The following is a 26,544-nucleotide window of genomic DNA, read 5'->3' as shown; positions in this document are numbered from 1 at the left end:
TGGTGGAGTTAGAATCATGCCAGGGGATCCCAATACAATCCAATCAAGGTGGCATGTACCAATGCCATCTCACTAGTCCAAGTGATCAATTTCAGTTCACAATTGATTACATTGATAGGTCTAAGAGTCAAAAGGATCACACAAACAAGAATAGTGTCTGCTAATACTAGCTGATAGAATCAAAAAGGGAGAGAATGATCCATCATGGGAAGCAGGATACACAGTAGACTCATTGAATGGCAGATGTCCTAAATAGCACTCTGGCCTCAGAATCAGCCCTTAAGGCATTTGGATATGGTTAAGAGCCCATGAGAGTATTTTAGGCATGGAAAGCCAAGACACCCTGGGGAAAAAAAAAAAGACCTAAATGAAAGATCTCTGTGAGTGAGAGTGAGATCCCAGTGGAAAGAATGGGGCCATCAAAGAAGGAGGTACCTTTCTCTGAAGGGAGGAGAGAACTTCCACTTTGACTATGACCCTGTCGGAATAAGATAGAATTCGGCGAACCCAAAAGGCTTCCATAGCCTTGGCAACTCATGACTAGAGCCTAGGGAGATTACTGACGCCATAAACAAGAGTGTCAAATTGTTAAGTCAACAACAGGAGTCACTGTGTACTTACTTCTCATGTGGGATCTGTCCTTAATGTGTTGTCCAATGTGAAGTAATGCTATAACTAGTACTGAAACAGTATTTTTACACTTTGTGTTTCTGTGTGGGTGCAAACTGATGAACTCTTTACTTAATATATACTGAATCGATCTTCTGTATATAAAGATAATTGAAAATGAATCTTGATGTGAATGGAATGGGAGAGGGAGTGGGAGATGGGAGGGGTGCGAGTGGAGAGAAATTATGGGGGGGGGGGAGCCAATGTAATCCATAAACTGTACTTTGGAAATTTATATTTACTAAATAAAAAAAATAAAAAAATAAAAAAAAGATCTTCACATCTGTCCAAGTGCAACTTCTCCCACTGACAAATACTTTGAACAAGTGTCCTGCCATGGTTTCCCCATCTGCAAACACTCACTCCTTGGAATCAGGCTTGAAGACCAGCACACACACATACAAACACACATACTCTCACATGCTAGATTCCTTATAGTTTCTGGTCTCAATCCCTTAGAGCTCTGGTCTGTAGCCTACAGCTAGTGATGGGTTTTAATCAGATAAATCAATATCCGTTAATGAGTAAGCTTCTTAATAGACTCATAGAATGTGCCTGCTGAAAAAGCCTACAAAAGATCTACTCTAATCTCCTCCCTTTTCAGAAAAAGAAGCCCAGGTTCCGAGAGTCTGATGTATTAATTAGCCAATGGGGGAGTGGGAAATGAGCTGGGGGGGGGTCCCAACACCTCAGCCAGCCTTCCCCCTTCTAAACCCTTCCCCGCAAGCTACAAGATGTCTTAACCAGTGAAATGTATCACTTGCCAAAAAGGCTTTTAAGAATTAAATCTCATCTTGGCTCTCCCAACAGAGCTACTCTGAACCCTTTCCCACCTCTTCAAGCCTTCCATCCCATCCATCACTTTTGGCAGATGGTTCCACTTCCTTCGTTACAAAGAGGATCAAAGTCACCAGCACAGGTCCTTGGCTTTCCTCCTCCACAGCCTCAGGTTCCTCTGTCTTTGTGCATCATCTCTTCCCATGCTCCTTTTCAGGACTAATCACCCCCTTTACCTGTCTCGTGCTGCCCTCCCAAGCCCCTCTGCCTCCTCCAGGCCACCACTGCATAATCACCTTTCTCTCGGGGAAACCTTAGCCCTGTCCTGAAATCAGGCTCCTTCTCTAGTTTACAGAAATGCTGGCTGCTCTCAAAAGATCTTCACATCTGTCCAAGTGTAACTTCTCCCACTGACAAATGCTTTGAACAAGTATCCTGCCATGGTTTCCCCATCTGCAAACACTCACTCCTTGGAATCAGGCTTGAAGACCAGCACCTACTTAACATTGACTCTACAAAATGATCCTCTCTTGGCCGCATTTGATGCAACATTCTTTCTTAGCTTTCTTTCCAAGGCTTCCATGATGCCGTTTTATCTGGGATCTCTGGCCTAGTGGTTTAGAACTCTCTTCTGATTCCCCTATATCCTGCATGGATGTGGCCAATATGATTGTGTCTTGCACTTCATTCCCCAATCAACTGATGTGTCCCTCAAATTCCACCACCTTTAACCCACCGCCTTGCTTGCAACACACCTGCATCTGAAGGCACTGCCAAGGCCTCAGACTCAGCTTGTGTCAATTTCAGTCCCCCATCTCTCCCTCCCAGATGTGTTTTCCCTCCAATCTTTGCTGCTACTGCTAATGGTATCTCCACTTCCCAAGATGTTCAGGCTAAATCTTTCAAAGCTGTTTTTGATGGCTCCCTTTTCGGCCCTTCTACTTTAAACCATTACCATGATCTATAGATTCCTTCTCTATCCTGTCCTTGTCCTCACTATAAGGTGGGGAAGCGGTCAAGATAGGGCCGTACCACATGGCAGTTGTTTCATAGAGTGAATTACCCAGCTCTCTGTACTCCATGTCCTTCCTACAAAGTGGGAGAAACACTAGGATCTACTACAGCAGTAGGGATGCTGTGGCAGCTGAATGGGTAACCCAGGTAAGAGCGAGCAGAAGCACATGTTACTACTTGGTTACAGCCATTCGCTTCTGCTTGGACTGCTGCAATCACTTCCCAACGTTTCTCCTTGTCCCCAGTGGGTGATTTCCACAAGCATGCTCAAACTTTTTCCCACGATTAATATGATACATGCACACACACGTGCATATACACACACACACACACCTGAAATAAATGATTCCAATCCACTCTCACAATCCATGTGATAGACGTTTGTTGTTTTACTCTATCCTTTAAACAATACTTGTGACAATGGCAACAGCCTTCAGGGTCCAGCTGGAACACCTCTGCTCAACATGACTCCTATTTTCTCAGACTCAGGTGGTGTCTTTCTTCTCTGGCTCTCCCTCCCTACTTGTTTCAATTCACTCCCTGCCAGCCCAGCATCCAGGATGCGTCAGAATGGGCCCACTGTCCACCTTAGCCTCTTCCCTTGCTATTCCTCGGCATATGTAGATAACCTAAGCTCCTGGCTTAGCAGGCCATTTGCAGGTCTTCACCAAGTGCCACCTCTCCTGTATCACGGAGCTCCCTCTGCCTGGAATGCCATGTTCTTACTGCCCACCATGCTGCTCTGATCAGACTCCAAGGAAAAGCAATCGCAGTGAATGTGTGGATTCCTTGCCTTGACTTTTGTGATGAGAAGGATCCTGAAGCCACATCCAGCTCAGCAGGAAAGAGTGTCCTCTTAGCTGATGTCATTTTGACAAAGAAGGTGGTAAGGCTGGTAAGAATCACATAGTGGCCATCTGAGTTTCAGCCAGAAGTGAGTTTGCCCTCTGCTGAAATGCACCATGTCTTTTATGTTCCTTCTACAGAATTAAAAATACACATTTCAACATGTCATCCTCATTTGTGTGCATTTCTGACATTTCTCATTTGTTTAGGAGCTCTGCTTGGGTTAAGGATTGTATTTTACTTATCTCAGAATCTCCTGAATCTCTTCATTCTCTTGCAAATATTAGAGAATACATTTGATCACCACAAGAAAGACTTTTTTTTTTTTTTTTTAACTTTTTTTTGTTTGTTTGTTTTAGGCTTAGGTCTAGCCAACTGGGAGAAGATCTTTGGGAGGGAGAGCCCTTTGGTGGTGTTTCCTATGATCTCTCTCAGATTGGGCCAGCACGAGTGGGTCCACGCATGTACATAACTGAGCATTCCAGGCTAACAGTCTATTGACAGAGAGACAAGGAGCAGCTAAGACTTCCTGGAGCAGACACACTAAGAATATGGCCAACAGCCATGGGCGCCATGAGCACTGGTGGTGGTCCAGACCACTGGGTCATACTGTGGTAGGAGTTTTCGGGAGCAAACACTTCCTGAGCACCTAGGAAGTTTCATGAGCTGATGTCATTCTCTCTTGTTCTCAAAGGAAACACACTTGTGCAAAGGCCTGGCCACATTTGCAGCAGGGCAGATATGGATGTGTAGCCTGGCACTCTTGTTTCCAACCCTGGGACCCTGTGTGAACGACTCCCCGGGTCTCCATTTTCTCATTTGTAAAGTGAGGCCAACGCTGTTTACCCTTGCTTTGGGAAGAATGGATAACATGGAGCAATTACTCCCAGCAAAGCACCTGCAACATGGTAGACATTTACTAGAAAACATTATTATTCAGTTGCTAAGAGGGATCTATCATCACCTCTACTTTCATTCAAGAGAGCTCATTCCTAGAGAGTTTTACTCAATAGACAAAAGTCACTCAGACAGTGTGAGGCTTGGGCACTAAACTCAGTCCACCCAACTCCGAAGTCTTCACTCTTTCCACGGCACAACCCAGTGCCAGCCTCTTGGGGGGACTTGTACTGCTCTCATCCATTAACTGCTATCAAGTAACATTGAATGTGAATTAGCTGATTGTGCGTATAGGTGATTCTGGTAAACACTGCTCCACTCGAAATGTTATGGATCAATACTCAGGGTCTGCCCTGATAGGGAAGCCAGGAGAAGGATTCAAAAACAAGCTGTGTTGTCAGATAGGACAGAGGCCATCAACCTGGCCAGATACTGCTTGTCAAGCCCACTCTGCCCCTACTTCCTGCCAAGCCTCCACACGTTCTGTCTCTGTCACCTCTGCCTGAAATCTGAAACGGCCTCTCCTTCCCTCCAGGTTCCCCCTGCCCCCATTGTGACACCTTTACCTCAGAAGGCCTCACTTCAGGAAGGACCACTCCCTCAGGAAAGCCGCCCCCTCAGAAAGGTCTCCTCAGACTGGCCTCCTCCTCAGAAGCCCCCCACCCCCTCACAAAGGGCTCTCCCTCAGGCCAGCTTCTCCTTAGAAGGTGTCCTCCTCATTTAGGCTTCCCTGAGGAAGGGCTCCGAGCCGCTGCCCCTCAACAAGGCCTCCTGTCAGGAGCACCTCCTCACATCGCTCAGTTTCCAGCGTCCCTCTAATACTTCTTCCTTTCTTTCTTTTCTTCCTTCCTTTCTTTCCTTCCTTCCTTCCTTCCTTCCTTCCTTCCTTCCTTCCTTCCTTCCTTCCCTCCCTCCCTCCCTCCCTCCCTCCCTTCCTTCCTTCCTTCCTTCCTTCCTTCCTTCTTTCTTTCTCTCTTTTTTTTTGACAGGCAGAGTGGACAGTGAGAGAGAGAGAGAGAGAGAGAGAGAGACAGAGAGAAAGTTCTTCCTTTTTGCCATTGGTTCACACTCCAATGGCCGCTGTGGCTGGCGCGCTACGGCCGGCACACCGCGCTGATCCGATGGCAGGAGCCAGGTGCTTCTCCTGGTCTCCCATGCGGGTGCAGGGCCCAAGCACTTGGGCCATCCTCCACTGCACTCCCGGGCCACAGCAGAGAGCTGGACTGGAAGAGGGGCAACCGGGACAGAATCCGGTGCCCCGACTGGGACTAGAACCCGGTGTGCCGGCGCCACAAGGCGGAGGATTAGCCTAGTGAGCCGCGGCACCAGCCCCCTCTAATACTTTGTTCTAAGCTCTGTCCCAGAAACCCACCACCTTATGTTTGATAATTTATCTCTTTGTCACTTTCCCAATAGACTGAGGCTTCCTTGAGAAAATGAAGTTAACATTGTTTGCTTTTGCATTTCCAGGGCCTTGTTGAATTTTCACCGGACACACCATAGATGTGAAGTATTTGTTGACCAAATGAAGTCAACTCGTCCATTTCCCCGGGTCTGAGTTCAGCCAACCATTGTGTTTTCTATTTTGGTTTTATGTGCACCACATGCTAGGGCTTTCTAGCCTCCCTTAGATGACACACTCCACAACCTAATAAATGCTTCTTGCTGGCTGCACTCCATCCCTGTAGCTTGTCTGCCATTCGCATAGAAATAGCCACAGTGTGGGGACCACCTTGCACCGTGCATCCAAGCAAAATGAAGTGGCGCAACACTTCCAAAACAGGCATACAAGACGCAAATGGTTTAGAACAATAGACCAAAAGCCAAACAAACAAACAAACAAAAGACCCAGCACACAAAAGAACCAGACAGAGCGAAAGAACTATAGGTGAGCCAGGCAAACCAAACCAAGGGCAGGTTCTGCCAGGCCCTGGCCTGCAGACTTTTGCTGAAACACATATAGCGATCCCATGCACAAAGGACCTGGGGTTTCCTATTATCACTTCAGCTCTGCAGATGCCTCTAGAGACTGTCCCACTCGTGTACTTTCTGAGAACAACTTTGCCAAAACAGTGAGACAATCTGTGGCCGCAGGGTTGGCCAGGTACTTAGCAAACAACCACTGTGTACCAGGCGTGCATTCCCCAGCAGTCTGCTGAGCTAGGCTGTTTCCTTTACATTTGAGGAAACTGAGGCTCAGTGCTTGTGACTGACAGAAGTCGAACCATGTAAACGGCAGAGCCCAGTCTGGATCTTTCATCTGTCTCGTTCTTAGTTCAGTACATTTTGTCCTTACCCACAGGGACTTAGGCGAAATTGCTGATGAAAAGACCAAGCCCACAGCAAGGCAGTTGCTAGTGTCAGTGAGAACAGGAGAGTCAAAACTCACCCGGCAGTACCCCTAAGGTAATTCCCGTTTTCATTCCCTGAAGGCAACCTCCAGGCATGGCAACAGGGGAGTAGCTGTGCCTGGCATGTCACTTACTGCCTCCTGCAGCGTTTCTGAGGCCACAGCACCCACCTCAGGCTGTCTCACTATCCATGTCCAGCCCTACTCTCAATGCAGCTTAGACTTGCCCAGCCTGAGGCCGGCTGGCGGTTCCAAGGGAGACCACCTGCTGCTGGGAAGCAGAGCTGGTCCATCTTGCTAGCAGGTGGGATGTGGTGGGAAGGGATGGGGCATTAGCTCCCCTAAGGGCAGTAAATATCCAATCTTTCCCCTCCAGGACTCCACACACACACACACACACACACCTGGGCCTCCTGAGAGGAGGCTTAGAAACACACAGATAACACCAGCACAGGTTTAGGTGTAGGTGGTTAAGTCTTTCCAGAGATTGTCCTTGGCAAGAGGACCGACCTCTAAGGAGAGCATGGTGAGACACGGGAGTGCGGGTCAGTGCAACCCATGTTCCAAGAAAAGCCGAGGTTTGGCTCAGACAGTGCAGGGTTGTGCTCCTGCTTCACCACCTCCATGCTCTAGGTCTTGGACCAGTCCTTCCACCTTCCGGAACTCACAATCCTCATCTGTAAGAGGTGGGTACTGTAAGCAGGTCGGTAACTGGCAAGCCTTCCTGGGCGGGCTGAACTCGGAACGTACACCTGTCCCAACTAGGAACTTATGCCCGTCCCGTGGCCTCAGTCTTGCTCTCATTGGTTTTCAGCCTTATGTAACGACCAGGAACCCATAGCGGCCACAGCGTCCTGGGGAGCTTGGAGAGGTGCGAGTTCCAGCTGCAGTCCCAAGGGAAGGGCAGAAGCCAGGCTCCTCCTCTCTAAGCCACCCCTCACTTGCTGCTTGCACTATTGGGCTCTCTTAGCTCAAGATAAGCCAGGAGGGTGTGGAAGTTCCTGGGACGGAGGGTGATCTGCCTGCCCCGGGCTCCTTGGCTGTCCCTTCCCAGTCTGCATCTGATTGACAGGTTCAGCTCTAGGGTGAGGTGGTCATCCCAGCTCTGCCCTCCGGGAGAGGAGCTCAGGATTAAGATGGTTCTTTCTGCTCAGTCACCACTGAAGAGCCACAGCCTCTTTGGCGCCAGCAGAAAAACCACTATGTCTGAGCAAGGCCCAGCTGTCCTCCTGGGCTTCTTCCCCTCCTGCTCTCTCCGTCACATCCCCTGAGTAGGGGCGGCTCCCAGCACCAGGGGCAATGTGGAGGTTGAGGACACAGGCCCGGGACCTGCAATAGTCCCTCTGGCTCCCCTCTAGAGCTGGCCTGGGAACGGGCCTGTTTACAGGCTAGGGGTGGCTTTGCCCTCACCTGTGGGCCCCGCCCATTCTCACAGAGCTGGACGATGACTTTGTGGGTTGGCCTGGGGGTTTCAGGGCCTCCTGGGGTCCAAAAAGTCTCCCAAGGCGGCTGCAGTCCTGGACAACACCTCTGGCCTCCCCGGATATGGGTTCTGAGCAGGAATGCTCCAGACCCAGGCATCTCAAGTGTGTGTGTTGGGGGGCATGAGGGTGGAGATGGGTGGGGGGTACAGGTTACCGTCTGGGCATCCCCCCCGCCACCCCAGCCAGACATGCGCCCCAGGGCAGGCAGGGAGGGAGCCAAGGGTGCAGCTGCTGCCAGATGTGCAGGGGGCTGCCCAGAAAGAAGCCAGGTGCTGGGCGCAGCAGCTCCCTCACCCGCTCCTCGGCAGGGAGTGCAGGGCAGCCCCCAGCGCTGCCAAGTCCCCCCACGCAGGCAGCGCCGCGCTGCACTGCAGAGCCGCGTACTGGGGGAAGCAGCCAGCCCCGCGCCTCGCAGCCAGGCAGCCCGTCCGGGGATGGCAGGGACTCCCGCGTCGGACCCCGCCGCCCCCGGGGCGCGGCGGCCCCGCGTTACCTTCCACTTTGGTGAGGGTCAGGACCGGACTGTTGCAGGCGCTGAGCGGAGCCACCCGGGCCGAGTGCTTCTTCATGATGAGCCGGCCGCCTGCAGGAGCGCTGCCGCTGATCGCCTACATCCTGGGGCCGGCTGAGCGCGCCTCTCCGGGGCCCGTGGCCAACGCGGCCCTCCTCCGCGGGCGAGCGAGAGCAGGTCGCGGGTCGCAGTCCCGGGCCCCCGGGGCTGCCCGCCGGGCTCCGGTCGCCGCGCTGCTCACTGCGGCTGCCGCCCCGCCGCGCACATCCTCCCCACCGCGCAGCCACTCCACACAGGCACACGCACAGCCTCCTACTCGGAGGTTGCTGCAAACTCCAACGTCACGTACAAGTGCACTCCCCACTCCCACCCGGTCAGCTCACCTGCTCCGCCCCCCGCCCTAGGAAGCCCCGCTCCGCGGACCGCGGCCCTCCTTTCTGCCGCCCAACCAAGACCGGCTACAGCCTCAGGCCACCACCTCCCTCAAACAGCGCTTTGTGTGACGGGCGCCTAAGAAGGGAGCCCCTGAGAACTCAACGCCTCAGTGTTGCACAAGTTTAGAAAGGGAGGTGTTTGACTTTGGGTTGAGAGTTGACTCATGCCTGCAGCAAAGTCCCACATTGCTTTCCAGGGGAAAAAGCCAAGCTCACCGCAGCTACTTCTCCTCTGGAAGCACCTTAGTCAGTCTGCCCCTGAGGATAGCTCTTTTTGGGGGGAAGAAGATGCAAAACTCACAGAAGCAAAACCACCACAAGAAAACAAAGGCTTGAGGAGAGCCGTGCACCTGCTCACTGCTTCAGTCTGGAAGAGCCAACACGCCTGTGGAGCCAGAACATTGTTTCTGCCCAGCGCTCAGGTTCTTGCAGCTGCTGAAAGTCTGGTGTTTGCTAGCATGCTCACTGGCCTCTCTGCTCTCCCTCAGACCCCGCTACAAGCTGCCCGCCAATGGTGCTTGTGAAAAAGCAACAGGAGCACTGGCTGCAGTGATCTGAGTGACCGTTCAGGCCAGAAAGAGCATTTATCACCATGACAGTGCATCATCCAAGATACCTGGCCGTCACCCCTGCAGGTAGGATGCCCAGGGCCTTTTGGGCATTGCATTCACACACTCAACCACCAGCTTTGATCCTAGACTCCACTGAGAACCGGAAGGAGCAGTTGACCTGCAGAGTGGATTTTATTAGGTTCCCATCAGAGTTTCAGAACCTCCCATGCTACCTAGCTTCCTGTCTCAGTGTTGCCTTGTATTGTTCCATTCTATTCCCCTGCAAGGGTAACTCAGTGGGGTGGCACAGGGGGAGGGTGACCCCAGAGCAGTATAATTTCCCTAGCTTGGCACCTACCAGCTGTTTCTGGAGACATCCACCTGCATACCCCCAGGTCTCCACCAGAAGTGGCTCGTAGACGTTGCCCTTGGGAGGTTCTTGTTATTATCTGTCCTCTTGAACAGCTATGATGAATAGAATGACCCTGAGTCTGCAGGAGACCAGGCCTTCTCAGACTTGCTTTCCTATCACTACATCTAAGGCAAGGTTTTCATGGTCCCTACAGAGCCCTCTAGTGGTGGCCTCCACATGATACACCTGTCACAGGCAGCTTGTCCCAAGATGCCTGGTGGTGATACTATAAGGAAGTCATTGCCTTCTTTGGAAATAAGCTTAAAGCAAGAGAACTTTATATTGTGCATTAGAGCATTTTATTGCAAAATAATGCTATGTATTGTTTCATTGAGTTCAGGCATAAACATTTGCTGTATACAGAACTACAACAAGTATAACATAACAGTATTAGTTTCTGAGCACTTCCTTTGTGTCAGATACTGTGTTCAATGCTTTACATAAATCATTTCCTTCCCTACTTTCAGCAGTTATGTCAGGTCATCTTATCTTGTTTCACAGAAGAGGAAACTGAGGCTCAGAGAGATTACATAAAAGATCCCAGGGCATAAAGTGACCAACTAGCTGAGGAGGAAGGGATTTATATCCGAGCCTGAAGAATTAAAAACCCTGCAAAATGAAAAAAGTCTACACAACTAATCCAAGTCAGGTGAGATGCATGGCAGGTAATCTATAACACGAGTCCTTTCAATTGCATGTGACTTTGACAGATTTCATCGTGTACATGGATCTATACACTCCTGGCAAACCTGGGCTGGCACTTGTCCGGGTCTCCTCCTGTACTTCACTTTGGCCTCTGTACTCATTCTACTGGCAAATCTGGGTAAATCACAACAAAAAGTTCACTCTATATATTGTCTTTTTAAAATGCTTACTTTCTATGAATTGCAATATTCCATGTAAATTAAATAGTTAGCAGTTAAAATTGTTAAATCCACCATCACCAACTTCACTTGTGAAATAATTATTACCTAAACCCTTTTTCCCCCTGTAGGTTACCCCAGGGTACCTGGGAAGTTGTCACTTCCTCATGCCTGTGAACTTCTGCTTGCCAGAGAAAAGTCACCCATTGTCATGTCAACCTCTTCCCTCTGAGTACTGTGCACTATGTCTTTCTTTAAGTTTCTATACTCAGCTCCATCCAATCTGTGTGCCCTCTCAACATGTGTTTACCCAAAACACCACTGCTGTCTCTTCCCCACAGACCTCTGAAATTCCCACTCCTTCCCACATGAGGAGTTGTCTGCCTGCCTGACCTCCTGAGTACTGACAGTCCTTAAGTGAACATTTCTTTTGGGAGTGGGATGTATGAAGACACATATCTTGAAAAATCACAGGAAAGGATCTAGCAAGTTAAAGATGCTCTATTGAATGAGCATGAACTAGCATTTAGAGAATTCCAACTACTTAAAACTTCATGCTGGAGTTAGGCTACTGTGGCTTAGCTCACAGATACTTAGAAAATTGTCCAAGCTCCTGACTTAAAAACTCAAATATAAAAAAAAGGTGCTAATGATTCCTCGAATGAAGAGAGAAGAGAACCTGTAAAGTATCAAGAGAAACAGCACTGTAAAATAATGCCCCAGGAGGTGGATGTGTCATTTGACCTCTGACCCCTATTCTTTAGAGGTAACACCATGAGCTAACCTGAACGACATCATTGAGAACTTGTCTTAAATTTACTATTACAGGAATTTATCTGGAAGGGGCATTAGGGGGGAGTTTTCAGGTCACACCTGTTAAGCAGATCTTCCTTGTCATCTTTTTGAAAAGTGTACAGTGCAACAGTTTGCATATCAAAGGCCAACGATTTCCTTGGCTCTGTGTGAGATGGCAGAAAGCCTGCTTTTGATCCCGAATACCACTCTCTCGTTCGGTTTTTCAGTGTTGTGGCTGGGGAGCAGAGAGGCTATTTAATGACCATTCACAGTGATCTGGTCTGGTAGACCTATAAACAGTGGGCTGGGATTTGTGTTCTCAGCATTACAATCTGACCACTGAAGTGGGGTTGCTGAGTAGATAAGAAGGTGACACGTTTTTGATACAGAACTTATAGACCATGAGCTTGTATTTTGCAGTTCTTGCCTCCTCTCCACTCTCCACGAGCGAACCAAAGAGAAGGGAAGTGAAAGACTAGTCCTAGACAAGGAAGGAGTGAAATGGCCAGTTTCTCCTACCACCCAAGTGGTCACTGCAACTCACACAGCAAGTGCCCAGTCCTGGTCCTTTAGGAAGGGAAAGTGAACCAATCTGGGGCAAATCATCAGGAAAGGGGTAGCTCTGTTGGATATGGCTGACTTCTCGAGTTCTGGAAGCATACCATTCTCCTCCCTGGTTCTGGATTCCCAGTCCTTGGGCTGTACTCAGGTCCCACCCTCATAACATGCATGCATTGCCTGAATGATCTGGTCTGTCCTTTACTGGACTGGCTCACGCTTCTGCCTCCCTGGGGGCTGCTGGTCTGTTCTTTCCCAAGGAGTAGAACATTAATTTCTATGGTCCCACTGCACTGTTCCAAGAAGGCACCCACCTGTTTGCTGGGGCTAAGGAGTACTTAGGATTCCCTTCAGATCAACACAGTATGGAAGATGTCTTTAGACAGCAGCCAGCAGCTTCACTCTAACTCACCAGTTTGAAGTGGTCCATCTCAAGTGGCCATTTGGTCTCTTTGGACTCAGTTTTCTAATTTGGGCATGAGAGGCATGGGCCCACTGACAATTTTCAAACTGTGCTTCTTGGTCTCTGCAAAGCCACTCTGCTTTTAACAGCTGGGATTCCATGCTGGATTTGGTTTGTAAAAAAAGTGTTACTGCTAAAAGAAAGTTTAGAAAACCAGTGACTAGATAATCTTCCAGATCCTGTTTGGATTTAAGATTTGGAGGGTATGAAATTGTCTTGTCACTGCCTCCAAAAATCTTAAAAGAATGTTATCCTTTGGAAATATCTGGAGTTAGTTAAGCAGACACTTGCTTTAAGTGATTTTCTCACTTCACTGACATAGTCAGAAGTTCATTTTATATTTGTGAAAAGTTGGACACTAAAAAGGGTAAATTAATACTGTGAAGAATTGCAATACTGTGCTGAAGTTTCAGACTGGGTTAACTAATGTGTTCACTTAACTGGGTTAACTGACATGTTCTTTTGAAAACCATAGCTGGATTTTAAAATTTTTATAATTTATTTAGAAAACATTAAAAATGAATTAAAATACATTAATTAGAATAAGGCATACAATGAATAAATATAAATTCAATACATAAAAATTCATAAAAGGAACTATATAGATACAGTTTATAGTAAAATGCTTTCTTAGTCAGGGGTTCATTTACATGATCAAAAGGTGCACAATAAAATGAGCAAATTTTTTCATTTGTAAAGTATATATCAGTACTAAAAACTGAGAATAATATTTTACCTCATAATCCTGACACATAAGTCTGAATGCACGTGTGTGCATGTACATACATAATGCTATATATATATATATATAAAGTGTGTGTACATAGATAAGCACAAGTCTGCACACATTTGTGTATACATACATGCCATTTATTTAGACACTCAAATGCATGTATTTCTGATGAAACTAGTAATAAAATAGGAATGTGAGCATTCCTACTTTATTAAATTATTCTGTTCTGTTTATTAATAAAAATGCTTATTATGATCAAAAAAGTTGACTTTTATTATGGCTCACCCATGGGATCATAACCCACATAGTTTGAAAAATACTGTGTGGTCTGGCACTGTGGTGTGGCAGGTTAAGCCACTGCCTGCAGTTTCTGCATCCCACATGGGTGCTGGTTTGAATCCTACTTTCTCCACTTCTGATCCAGCTCCCTGCTAATGTGCCTGGGAAAGCAGTGGAAGATGGCCCAAGTGATCCTGGCTCCTAGCTTTGGCCTGGCCCAGCTCAAACTGTTGTGGCCATTTGGGGAGAGAACCAGTAGATGGGAAATCTCTGTCTCTGTCCCTTTCCCTCTCTCTCTCTGTCTCCCCCACCCCCAACTCTGTAAGTTTGCCTTTCAAATAAACAAATCGATCTTTTAAAAAATACTGTGAAAAGTACATCTGTTGTAAGTTATATGAAGATCTTTATTTGGTTGGTTCAAAATAAATAATAAAAATATGAAATTCGAACTGTGGTTTTCAATAGTTAGATAACAAGCCACTTCAATTAATTCACTCTGAAATATCAGCACCATTTTATACTTCTCCACAATATTAAAGAGTAAGAACAACAAATTATTTTCATGGTTATCAGTGTTTAAAAATAATCACTTAAAGCGGTTCCAGGGACCAGAAATGAAGTTTCTCCCAAATATGTCAGTCATAGCATCCCGAAGCTTTTAGAGTAGAACAAGCACTGGCATTTCCTACAGGACAGAAAGTCTCATGGTGGCAAAGAAACGGAGCGCCATGCACTGGGCAGCTCATCCCCCCAGCCGGCAGGAATCATCGATATCCTTCTCAGTAACTCCAAGTGCAAGGGCAGGGAAATAAGAACCATCAGACAGGCCCTTGATGACCTTCCCCTTCCTCCCATGCTGTCTTTTCTTCCCCAGGCAGCAAGGTGCTTCAGAGGACACACTCAGGCTCATTAGGGTCCCACTAGTAGTCCCTGTCCTCTTTCTCTAGGGAGGAAAGGTTGGAGAACTCCGGTTAGGGACAGGACACTGAGAGGAGGGCCACTCCAAATACGCCCAGGGCTGTCCCATGAGGATGAGGCAACAGCTGGCCCCGTGGCCACCCTAGCACCAAGAGTCAGGATCATGATGAACAAAAGCAGAGACAAGGGGATGGGAATGGGGAGTCTGTTTGTTTCCATTGTGATTCCTAGTCAAGGGCCTATCATGTGCTCAGCTGCAGATACCAGGTCCTCTGGAGGACCAAGCCAAAGGCACACAGGGTCTGAGCAGGGCCAGCTGCCCTGAGACAGCAGCATAGCCAGGAGAGAGCTGCTGGGAGTGACAACTAGGGGGGGCCGGGGTTGCCTTTCTGGGAATAGTCAAGAGATCTAGCAGAGTGGACGGCACAGAGAATGGTGGTGTGGTGGGATTAATACTGGGTCTAGGAGATAACAGAGAAATGAGATTCCCTTCCTACCTCAGGAAACGAACATGTTGGTTTCACAAACTCTTTTCCACAGAGGGAATCAGTAGGAGGACACTGCTTATAAATACATGGCTTCACTTGGACAGGCTGTTCAATCTCTCCAGGCTCAGTTATCTCATCTTTAAAATGTACATGATAATAGTATCTACTTTATAGCGCTGTTATGAAGATGAAAAGAATTAATATACATGAAGTTTTTATAACAGTACCTAGTAATGAGTAAGACCCAATACACATGGGACATTAGGCTCAGTCTGTCCCACCCAGGTCTGTAATGGGGAGAGGCTATCTCTGATTTCTGGTATTTCTTATCAAGTAGGTGCTCAAAGCAGGAACGAAGGAAGGAAGAACAGGTGGAAGGAATGAGCAGGTATATTACCAGGACCCAGAATCCTGGGGTCTTCTAGAACTGTCTTGTCTGCTTCATTCTTCTCCCTCTGTCCTTGTCTGCCTGCATGGGGACAGGCATGATGAAGCCGTGTTGGCAGATTCCCTTTGCTCTAAACCACGTCTCCGCCTCACTCCCCGGCTTGATCTCAGAGAAAGTGTTTTTTGAAGACTGGGGCACTGGACTCAAGGTGAGGAGAGAGATGTGATGCCATTTAGTTCAGAAATAGCTGCCTGCTAGTGTTCCGGATGACTCATCGACCACAGCTGGCCTCCAGTCAGATTCCCCCACTCTTCCTCCTCTGCGGAGTGGGAACTAGAATACTGACCTAAATCAGATCCTTGCCGATGCCAGGAGGCGACTTCCCTGGCTTGTGTTTGTTCCCAAGGGTGAATCAAGGGGACTGGAAAGGTCCTGGCTGCTCCTTAGCTACTCCTGCACACAGTGCTGGCCAGCACCCTTGGGCAATGTCTCCTTCCACGAGGACCACGGAGGCTCCAGGCTGGGTAGGTGGGGTTTTGGAAGCCCTGCCTGCTGGGATAGGCACCGTGCATCTGCCCTTTGCTCCTCTGAAGGCAGCCATCACCTTCTGCCCTGCCCTGGAGTTATCTGTACATTTGCTGCAGCTTCCTGCCGGGCAGTCAGTCCTCCCAGACAGACACCTAGCCCATGAACAGGGGCTCAACAATCACCTCTGAATCAATGAATGGAAGGAAAGTCATGAGGGCGGAAAGAACAAGAACTTGCCAGGAATCTGGGGGCAGGGGCAGGTGGTGCCAGGCTCAGCTTCCGGAATCAGCCCTGGAAATAGCCCTTCGGGAACCAGTTAAGTCCTGCCCCTCCACAAAGGATCTTGCACAAAGAGAATGCCCTTGGTATGGACTACCTCTGGGCGCCCTGTTCTCAGGAACGCTGTCCCCAGCTGGCTTCTTTGCTTAGCCCAAGGACCTGGCACACGTCCCTGACTCCTTGGTTAGGATCATGTCTCTAGGAAATAACAGGCCCCCATAATGTCGCCCTGTGCTGGCAGAACCTCTTGGGAAGTATATTCTGCTACCTGCTCAGTTAGGGGTAGCTTTCTGGACTTCTAGGCCCTAAAATCCTCTTCCTGCTGGGTTTGCTTTCCTGAAATCTTGGTCAGATTTTTTTTTTTTGCTCCTAGGGGTGAAGGTGGGGGGATCTTTCCCCTGGATATTGGTGCACCCCTCTCTCCATCCCAAAGCACAACCTTCTCACAACAGCGGGTTTGATTCTCGGCCAAGTTTTTCTCCCTGGAAGCCCTCAGGCCATGTCTCAGGCTCCTCACTGGTTTCTGCTCCCCAGGCTGGTTCCAGAGCAAGGCTGGAGATCCAGCAAACCCCAAAGAGTGGAGCAGGAGGAAGTGTGAGTATGAGTCTAGCCTTCCTGATGCTACCTGTTCCCCAGCATTCAGGAGAATGCTATTCATTGCAGAATAGGCTTTTATGAAGTGCCTGCTCTCTTTTTGGTACTGTGTTTCTGCTCGGTGACAGCGAAGGGGCATTCTGGTCAATGACACCTCAGGAAAGCATGCTATTCTAAGACCATTACCTCACAGCATTGTGAGCAAGCCCACTGTAATTGTCTGGAACACAAAGGGTGGGAGTAAAAATTTTGCATGTTACAGATTGCCAGATGACCCCATTGGCAAAAAATGGGAAATTCTCTAAAGAAACGATTGTGTCTACTCATTAACAAGCATTCAAGGTGGCTAGCTATCACATTCAGTTGTCACAGGACATCTGGTCACCGACGCTGGGTATTTGGAGCCATATGTATTCATAAGAAACTGCACTAGTCCCCGCGTCCCTGGCTCCGGGCTGCCCGGGGCTGCAGCGGCGGCGCGCGGGTGCCGGGCCCTGCTCGCAGGCCATGGGGGAAAGGGGCGCCTTGGGGCGCCTTCGGCCCTTCCCGGGGGGCGCCGCGGTGGGGCTGGTGGCCCGGCTGCGACGGCGGCGGCAGCGGCGAGGGCGAGGGTGCGGGGGCGCGCCGCCATGGGCCTGGCCGGGCTGCAGGAGAATGTGTTTGCCCGGCAGTCCAAGATCTGTTCCTACATGAGCTCGAACAAGTGCTCTGGAGTGCGCTCCCCGCTGCAGGATGACAACTCCGTTGCGCACTACGAAGCCAAGTGCCCGGAGAGACCGTTAGCCGGGATCTACAGGAGGCGAGAAGAGAAGAGAAGTGGTGGGAACGCCGTACGAAGTTCCATGAAGTCCGAGGAACAGAAGCTCAGAGACGCCAGGAGAGGCCCCCTGGCATCTTTTCCAAACCAAAAACCTCAAGCAGCAGAACCTCCAAAACCTCCAGCCTTGTCTTGTGACTCTCCCGGTGCAGCTGGCGCCAAGCCAACCCTGAAGAAGCCCCTCAAGGGCAGACAGACCCCTCGGGAAAAATCTCAAGGAAAACCCCAACAGAATCGCAAACTCACGGATTTCTACCCTGTCCGAAGGAGCTCCAGGAAGAGCAAAGCCGAGCTGCAGTCCGAAAAGCGGAAAAGAATAGATGAATTGATCCGGAGCGGGAAGGAAGAAGGGATGAAGATTGACCTCATCGACGGCAAAGGCAGGGGCGTAATTGCCACCAAGCAGTTCTCCCGGGGCGACTTTGTGGTGGAGTACCACGGCGACCTCATCGAGATCACCGATGCCAAGAAGCGTGAGGCTCTGTACGCCCAGGACCCCTCCACGGGCTGCTACATGTACTATTTCCAGTATCTGAGCAAAACCTACTGCGTGGACGCCACGCGCGAGACCAACCGCCTGGGACGGCTGATCAACCACAGCAAGTGCGGGAACTGCCAGACCAAACTACACGACATCGACGGCGTGCCCCACCTCATCCTCATCGCCGCGCGGGACATCGCGGCAGGGGAGGAGCTGCTCTACGACTACGGGGACCGCAGCAAGGCCTCCATCGAAGCCCACCCCTGGCTGAAGCACTGACAGCCCGCCGCCAGCCCCCTCCAAAGGACAAAGTGCCCTCAAAGGGAATGGGGTTTTGTTTTGTTTTGTTTTACACTTAGTCTTAGCAGATTACTTCAGATGTTTTTAAAAAGTATATTAAGATGCATTTTCACTGTAGTATTTAAAGATCAGTTACAGGTTTCCAAGATGGACTTGAACAGATGGCCTTATATTACCAAAACTTTTATATTCTAGTTGTTTTTGTACCTTTTTTGCATACAAGTCGAACGTCTGTGCTTCCCCGTGCATGCGGTCAAAGACGGCACAGGTTTTAGATGAAAAAGTCGAAGAGAAGCAGGGAGCCGGGCGGGTCTCCGGCCTTCAGGTGCGGAGCCAGGCCCTGCCCGCCTGCCTGCGGCCTGCCCGGGGCGTTCCAAGCTCTTGTTCTCCCCGCGACTCGACAGGCGCACGTTTAAGTGTATGAATATTTTTTAAAGGGTTTCACAAAGCTTTCTCAAAAGCTTCCTGGCCCCGGGGCCCGCGAGCACAGGCCTGGAGTCAACTCCTCTTCCACGGGCTGTGAGCAGGCTGGAGGCAGGCCGGGGAGGCGCCTCCCTATGCTGCCCAGGCAGGGTTTCTGAAACTGGGTTATTAATTCTTTATAGAAATGTGAACACTGAGTTTACTTAAAAATTTTTTTAAATGCTTAAAAAAAAAGCAAAAAAAATTAAAAAAGAAAAAAGGCAAAAAAAAAAAAAACCAAAAAAACAAAACCCCACAGAAAAAGCTTACATGTATATAGGTCTTGAAGTGAGTGAAGTGGCTGCATTTTTTTGTTCTGGGTTTCTTTGCTTTGTTTCTGCAGGCAAGATTTGAGATGGTATTCTATTCTAATCAAAAATAAAGTTTTTGTAGTGGAAAAAAAAAGAAACTGCACTAGTCAACAGAAGTGTGAGTGAAAGACACAAGGAGAGAGAGAGAGAGAGTGTGTGTTGCCCTATAACTTAATCAGTTTGGGCAACACACCTCACTTTTTGCAAAGCTAACAAACCAATATTCTGCTGAGTGCAAGGATGTTCTTCGCTGTGGGATTGAGAAAGAGGGTCTGCAAATGTTGCACAAGAAAGAGGCTAGATGTCTGGAGGTATATCCTGCTCCTGATTGAGCTGGTGGGGTCATATTTTTCCCCAAGGCTGGCCTGGTACATACAGGGCAAGAGGTCACTTAGTCCCCATGATTTCTCTGGAGATCCCGACAGGGCTTAGAGGGCTAAACAAATGCATAGTTTGTTCCTAAAATTATCTAGCTGGTGTCAGAGTATTCTGGCTTGTGGATTCCCAAAGTACGTTCTCACAAATAACTCCTCAGGCCCTTTGACAGAAGTGGGCTTGCCAGGGTTCCCCTGGGTGTATATGAAGCCATGTGTTAGAGCCCTGGCGACTGCGAGCAACCCAGAGCACTCAGCCGGAGAACCAGGCTCAGCTGTCACAGCACATCAACACAGTAATGATGTTCCCTCTCAAGGGAACCTTTTGAAATCAGCTCATTTAAATCTGTTCTTGTACTTTTGTCAATTTTGATTTAAGATGATTATCCTTGGGAATTTTATGTACTGCTGACAGTAAAAATTGGCACACCTTTTCTGAAAGTTGTCAATATATATAAAAGTCCTTAAAAATAAGATTTTGTAGCTTATGATCCACTATTTCCATTTTAGGATATTTTTCCTCAAGAAATAATCTGATATCAATACAGATATATTACCAATATGATCATCCAAGTTGTAATACTAGTTATAGATTGCACACAAGAAAGAGATGGGAAGTGAAGTATGGTGTATTTACATGAAAGAATATAGCATAGCCTATAAAACATTATTGAACAACAGAGAAAAGGCTAAGAAGGAAAAACAAGGCACGCACCTTATATCCAACATGCTCTTTATATAAATATGTCACATAGTCTTGTCATTCAATATCTAAGAGTATATATATTATCTATATCTGTCTATATAATAGATATTCCAAAAAACTGAACAGGCTTCCAATTAGGTTTTAAATGTTTGTGTTTTCTAACTACCTCAAATAAAAATAGTGATTCATTCACTTTCTCCTTGAGACTTCTCCACAAGATAAGATTGTCTATTTTAGAAGTTCAGTTTTCTGGGAGTTCGGGTTGAGACTAATCTTAATGCTTAATAATAGCTTAAGGCTTAAGGGGCTTTAAATACAAATATATTTAACTACAAATGCTAATTAAAAATGAGGAGGTCCTGGATTGGGTTCCCGGCTCCTGGCTACAGCCTTGGCCTAACCATAGCTGCTGTGGGTACTTGGGGAGTGAACCAGCACATGGGAGCTCTCTTTTTCTTTCTACCTCTAAAAAAATTAAAAATAATTAAAAATGAGAAAATCTTTATGAACAGGAACACATAAGACAATGGTAAAATTGTTTTTTCTTTTAAAAATTTTTTTGTGAATAATGTGTTTTATTATCAAAATATTTATTTACTTTGTCAAATGACAATCTAACACAAGTAGTCATGTTCTTAGACTTTCAGCCTGTTTTGTGTCAATAAATTTTTTTAACTTTTATTTAATAAATATAAATTTCCAAAGTACAACTTTTGGATCATAGAGGCTTTTCCCCCACATAACTTCCTTCCCACCCACAACCATCCCATCTCCCACTCCCTCTCCCATCCCATTCACATCAAGATTCATTTTCAATATCTTTATATACAGAAGATCAATTTAGTATATATTAAGTAAAGACTTCAACAGTTTGCACCCACACAGAAACACAAAGTATAAAGTACTATTTGAATACCAGTTATGCCACTAATTCGCATAGTGCAACACATTAAAGACAGAGATGAAGTGCACAGTGACTCCTGTTGTTGTATGGCCTTGTCTAAATAAGATCGGAGTTGGTGAACTTTTTTTTCTTTATTTCTTTTAAAATATTTAAACAATTTATATTTTGATATAATATTCTTTTAGGTTCATATTTGAATTTTTAAATTTCTTTTAAAATATTTATTTGAAAGACAGAGAGATAGAGGTAGAGATAGTGGCAGAGAGAGAGGGAGAGAAAGAGAGAGAGTGAGAGAGAGAAGCAGAGAGATCATTTATCCACTGGTTCACTTCCTAAATGGCTGTAACAGCCAGGACTGGGTTAGGTTGAAGTGAGGAGCTGGAAACTCAATCCAGGTCTCCCACATGAGTTTTAAGAAGCCAGGACTTGTGCCATCACCTGCTGCCTCCCAGGGTGCATCTGAGCAGGAAGCTGGAATCCAAAGCAGAAACTGGGACTTCAAGCACACATGTGATATGGATGTTGGCATCTCAAGCAGTGTCTTAACCACCGCCCCAAACACCTACCCCAGGTCCATATTTTAAAAGTCATTCTTTACCTCCACCTCACCTTCTTAGAGGTGTGTTTACGTTCAAATCTAAAGTCAATGTATCGGGGCTGGCGCCGTGGCTCAATAGGCTAATCCTCCATTTTGCGGTGCCGCCGGGTTCTAGTCCCGGTCGGGGCGCTGGATTCTGTCCCAGTTGCTCCTCTTCCAGTCCAGCTCTCTGCTGTGGCCCGGGAGGGCAGAGGAGGATGGCCCAGGTCCTTGGGCCCTGCACCTACATGGCAGACCAGGAGAAGCACCTGGCTCCTGGCTTCAGATCAGCGCGGTGCGCCCGCTGCAGTATGCTGGCCGCAGCGGCCATTGGAGGGTGAACCAAAGGTAAAGGAAGACCTTTCTCAATGTACGGGGCCAGCATTGTGGCTCCATAACCAGCAACCTGTATCAGTGCTGGTTTGAGTCCTGGCTGTGTAACTTCCCATCCAGCTCCCTGCTATCACCTGGGAAGGAGGTGGAAGATGGATCAAGTAGTTGAGCCCCTGCCACCCATGTAGGAGACTTGGATGGCATTCCAGGCTCCAGGCTTTGGCCTGGCTCTGCCCTCGCTGTTGTGGTCATTTGGGAAGTGATCCAGTGGATGGAAGATGGATCTCTCTCTCTCTCAATCTCTGTATTTCTCTCACACTGTTGTTCTCTCACTCTCTCTTCCGTCACTCTGCCTTTGAAATAAATAAATCTTTTTAAAAAAAGTCATTGTACACTCCTACTTTCTATATTTAAAGTGTTTTATTTTCTTGAATGCATTTTTTTCATTTTTGTTCTATAAATGATCAAAACGTGCTGGTGATGATACATAGAGAAAGGAGAATGTGAAAGATACTTCCAACAGCACTCATTTCTTCTTGCAGGAGCAAAGGAATGGACAAGTGAAGCTCTGAGCTAATCAGAGTCGTGGTTGCTTCCCTATCTGCATGCATTCCTCTATTGGTGGTTTAGCAAGAAAATCTGCTTCCCTACCACTTCTTCAGGATTCTTCTGACTTTGCTCCAGTCTCGCTGCAGCCTTTCCTGAAGCTCTTCCCCATCTTTTCTTTTGATTTTGCTGTTGAGTGTGCATGAGTAAAAAAGCTAAGGGTCTGTCTTAGGAGCATGAACCACCTCCTTGCTTCCAGGCCAAATTCTGAGGTGCCCTGGAACTTTGGAATGCCAGGGTACTTGAAATACAGAGGCCTGCAGCCCATGAAAGAGGTCTGCATTCCTGCACAATGTTGGTGAGAACAGCGGAGAGGCCCCACAATCCATTGTTACCTCCCTTCCGGCAGGACAACCACTGCATCAACTTCAGGACGCTGGTCAGAAATTGCTATTCAACACACTTTTTATGAATGGGCTTGTGTATGCCCAGGACATACTGTTTACTAATAGAAACATTTCTCAGTGTGGATTCATTCAACATCCCCCGCTCTTCTCTCGTCTTTTTTTTTAACCACTGTTGAAAAACATTCTCTCCATTTGCACACACCTTAACCCCTTTTATGAAACAAATTATTTTTGTAAAACTACAAAGAAGAAAACCCACCACAGATTAAAAACACCATCAAAAGAAAACTACTATGCAGACACCCATTCATTTCTTGTTTTTCTGCTCTCTGGCTTGCTCGCTCATGACCTTGCGACAACCCATACTGAGCTGACTTTGTGGAAATACTCACAGGAGAAGTTCACTGATTTTTGTTTTAACCTTGTTTATTTAAAGTGAGCAGGCATCGAATGTTCTATTGATAGCAATATTCTAATTTGGGATTGTAGCAACCTAAGACATCTAGTATACGGAGGATGACTGTAACTTGAAAATCTGTCTCTGGCAATGGTATTCTCAGAACTTAAGGCACACTTCACCCCTGGGATGTAAAGCATTATTTGACTCATTAATGGGATGGACAAAATGAACCACAAACCATTTAACTCAACTATCTTGGGAACTAGTTGAAATTTAAAATGTTAACAAAACTAAAATCAAGAATCACTTTCATTGTGCAATATTTATCTATAACTCTGCATAAAAATGATACAGGTAAGCACAGTTTATCCTCATTCAAGTACACATTAATTCGCAAGAAATTTCTCAATTTAAAGAATAATGATCAAATAAATGGGATTCAGAGTACCCAAACCTGCACCAATTTACAGCTGTGGAGAATATTCTGCACTTTGGGAATGGTTCAGTCCTGCTTGCTAGTGGACTTTGGATGTAACTACATATTACACACTGTGCTCATGCAAAGGAAGACCCAACATCATAAGAGCATAGACTCTCTGAGCTGGAAAGGATTTTGGAAATCATTTAATCTGTTACCCTCAACTGCACAGGAAGGAGCAAAACTAAAAGGACATTGGAGAAGCAAAGAAGCATGGCTATTCTGGGAATACTAAATAGAAGCAACCTAAATATACCTCCAGAAGTGCACGGACAGCCAAAAAGATGAGGTCTGTCTCACAGCTGCAGCTGTTATGAAGCCGAGGGTATTTCAGATGGACGAGAACTGCCTGCATTTCAGAGACTCTTCTGGAGGTAGAAGAGAGTCCACCCCTTATTGGACTTAAATTTTAAACTTTGGACAAGACTCAGGAAATTTATAGTGCCTTCAAAGGGACTGTTTTAAGGAGAGGAAACTGTGCCTCTAGGGGAAAAAAATACTTGCTCTTAAGAACTAAAGAGCAATGCGAGCACTCCTTATGGAAACGTTCAGGAAGATGACAGGTGAGTTAGGGCACCTGGTAAGGCTGTAAGGATGTTTTGCTAGAAAAGTAAACATTAGGCACCACAGCAAATTCTCCTTCAAGAACTCAACATATGTTTCTGAGCATCGAAAAGTGAAAAGACAACCAACAGATTGGGAGAAAATATTTGCAAATCATATATCTGGTGAGTAATTTGTAACTAATATATAAAGAACTCATAAAATTCAACCATAAATGGGCCAACAATTCAATAAAAATGAGAAAATAATCTAAAATAAGATTTGTCCAAAGAAGATCTATAAATGTCCAATAAACACATTGAAAAGATGTATACCTTAATAGCCATCAAGGAAATACAAATCAAAACCGCAATAAGCATGAGAATGCTGATATTTCTTTGACATACTTATTTCAATTCCTTTGGATGTACACTCAGAAGACAGATTACTGTATCACATTGTAATTCTATTTTTAGTTTTTTGAGGAACCTCCATTCCATTTTCTGTAACATCTGTGCTAATTTACAGTCCCACCAAGAGGTTAACAGGGTTCCCTTTTCTCCACACCCTCACCAATACCTGCTATCATTCATCTTTTTGATAACAGTGATTCTATGTGAAGTGATATCTTACTGTGACTTAAACTTGAATTTCCCTGATGACAACTATTTGTGTATCTTCTTTTGAGGACTGTCTGTTCAGATCTTTTGCCCATTTTTAATTAGGTTATTCATTGTCTTACTACTGAGTTGCTTGAGTTCCTTAAGTATTTTAGATATTGGCTCCTTATTTCTTTTTTCTTTTTTCTTTTTTTTTTTTGACAGGCAGAGTGGACAGTGAGAGAGAGAGACAGAGAGAAAGGTCTTCCTTTGCCCTTGGTTCACCCTCCAATGGCCGCCGCGGCCGGCGCGCTGCGGCCAGCGCACTGTGCTGATCCGATGGCAGGAGCCAGGAGCCAGGTGCTTTTCCTGGTCTCCCATGGGGTACAGGGCCCAAGCACATGGGCCATCCTCCACTGCACTCCCTGGCCACAGCAGAGGGCTGGCCTGGAAGAGAGGCAACCGGGACAGAATCCAGCGCCCCGACCGGGACTAGAACCCGGTGTGCCAGCGCCGCAAGGCGGAGGATTAGCCTAGTGAGCCGCGGCGCCGGTCGGCTCCTTATTTCTTTTATGGTTTACAAATATTTTCTCTCAATTTGAAGAGGTTATCTCTTCACTTTGTCAATTTTGTCAATTTTTCTTTTGCTGGGTAGAAGCTTTTTAGTTTGATGTATTTCCATTTGTTTGCTTCTAGTTTTGCAACTGTGTTGTTGGGGGTCATATCCATATCATTGCAGAGATCAGTGTTGTGGAATCTTCTTCACTTCTTCTTTTCAAAGATTTGTTTATTTATTTGAAAGGTACAGTGCTAGAGAGAGTAGGAGAGACAGGAAGTAGTGGTGATGGTGGGGAGACGGAGATCTTCCATCTGCTGGTTCACTACCAAAACGGCTACAGCAGCCAGGTCTGGATCAAACCAAAGCCACGAGCCTGGAACTCCATCTGGGACTTCCACATGGATGGAAGGGGCCCAAGTGAGTTGCAGGGGCCATCTTCTGCTGCCTTACCAGGAGCATTAGCAGGAAGCTGGATTGGAACTGAGACTTGAACCTGCACTCTGATATGGGATGCTGGTATTGCAAGCAGCTGCTTAACCCACTGTGCTACAACGCCAGCCCTGATGTTGTAGCACTTTCTCCTTGTGCTTTTTTCCTATTAGTCTTTCAATCTTTAATCCATTTTGTGTTTATTTTTGAACATCTTGTAAGATGATGATGCAATCTCACTCTTCCATGTGTAGAAACACAGCTCTCCCATTGTTTGTGGAAGACTGTTCTTCCTCTTTGTGTGTTCTTGGTAACTTTGTCAAAAATCAATTCTCTATAATTACTTGGGCTTTCTATCCTGTTCCATTGGCTAATATGTCTGTTTTTATGCCAGTATCATGTTGTTTTAATTACAATATATTTCAAAATCAAGTATGTGATGCTTCCATCTTTGTTCTTTTTGCTTAAGGTTGCTTTGGTTATTTGG

The 26,544-nt window shown here is 46.9% G+C and overlaps 2 protein-coding genes across 6 annotated transcripts in view; one reads left to right on the top strand and one right to left on the bottom strand.

The window, feature by feature from the left end:
* The window catches only part of SLC35F3 (solute carrier family 35 member F3), a 425,020-nt gene that overhangs the window by 109,210 nt on the left and 289,266 nt on the right, over nucleotides 1-26,544 (bottom strand). For 2 of the 5 annotated variants that reach the window (XM_017347734.3, XM_070055541.1), the window contains exon 1: nucleotides 8,531-8,757. The exons of 2 other annotated variants lie outside the window; for them this stretch is intronic. In XM_017347734.3, coding sequence (XP_017203223.1) covers nucleotides 8,531-8,606 — 76 coding nt within the window. In that variant the 5' untranslated portion in view covers nucleotides 8,607-8,757. Of the gene's footprint in view, nucleotides 1-8,530; nucleotides 8,758-9,891; nucleotides 10,049-26,544 lie in introns of those variants that run through there. One more of the 5 variants, XM_070055542.1, reaches the window with a different exon arrangement.
* Nucleotides 17,324-18,536, top strand: LOC100354805 (N-lysine methyltransferase KMT5A). Its single transcript, XM_070055543.1, is given in 3 exon segments — nucleotides 17,324-17,380; nucleotides 17,382-17,447; nucleotides 17,449-18,536. Coding segments are annotated over 3 exon segments (1,068 nt in total). The 5' UTR covers nucleotides 17,324-17,338; the 3' UTR covers nucleotides 18,409-18,536.

The sequence above is a fragment of the Oryctolagus cuniculus genome, chromosome 13 (genome assembly GCF_964237555.1).
Source record: "Oryctolagus cuniculus chromosome 13, mOryCun1.1, whole genome shotgun sequence".
Lineage (NCBI taxonomy): Eukaryota > Metazoa > Chordata > Mammalia > Lagomorpha > Leporidae > Oryctolagus > Oryctolagus cuniculus.
Note: the sequence above shows the minus strand (reverse complement) of the source record. Positions and strands in the feature narration are given on the sequence as shown.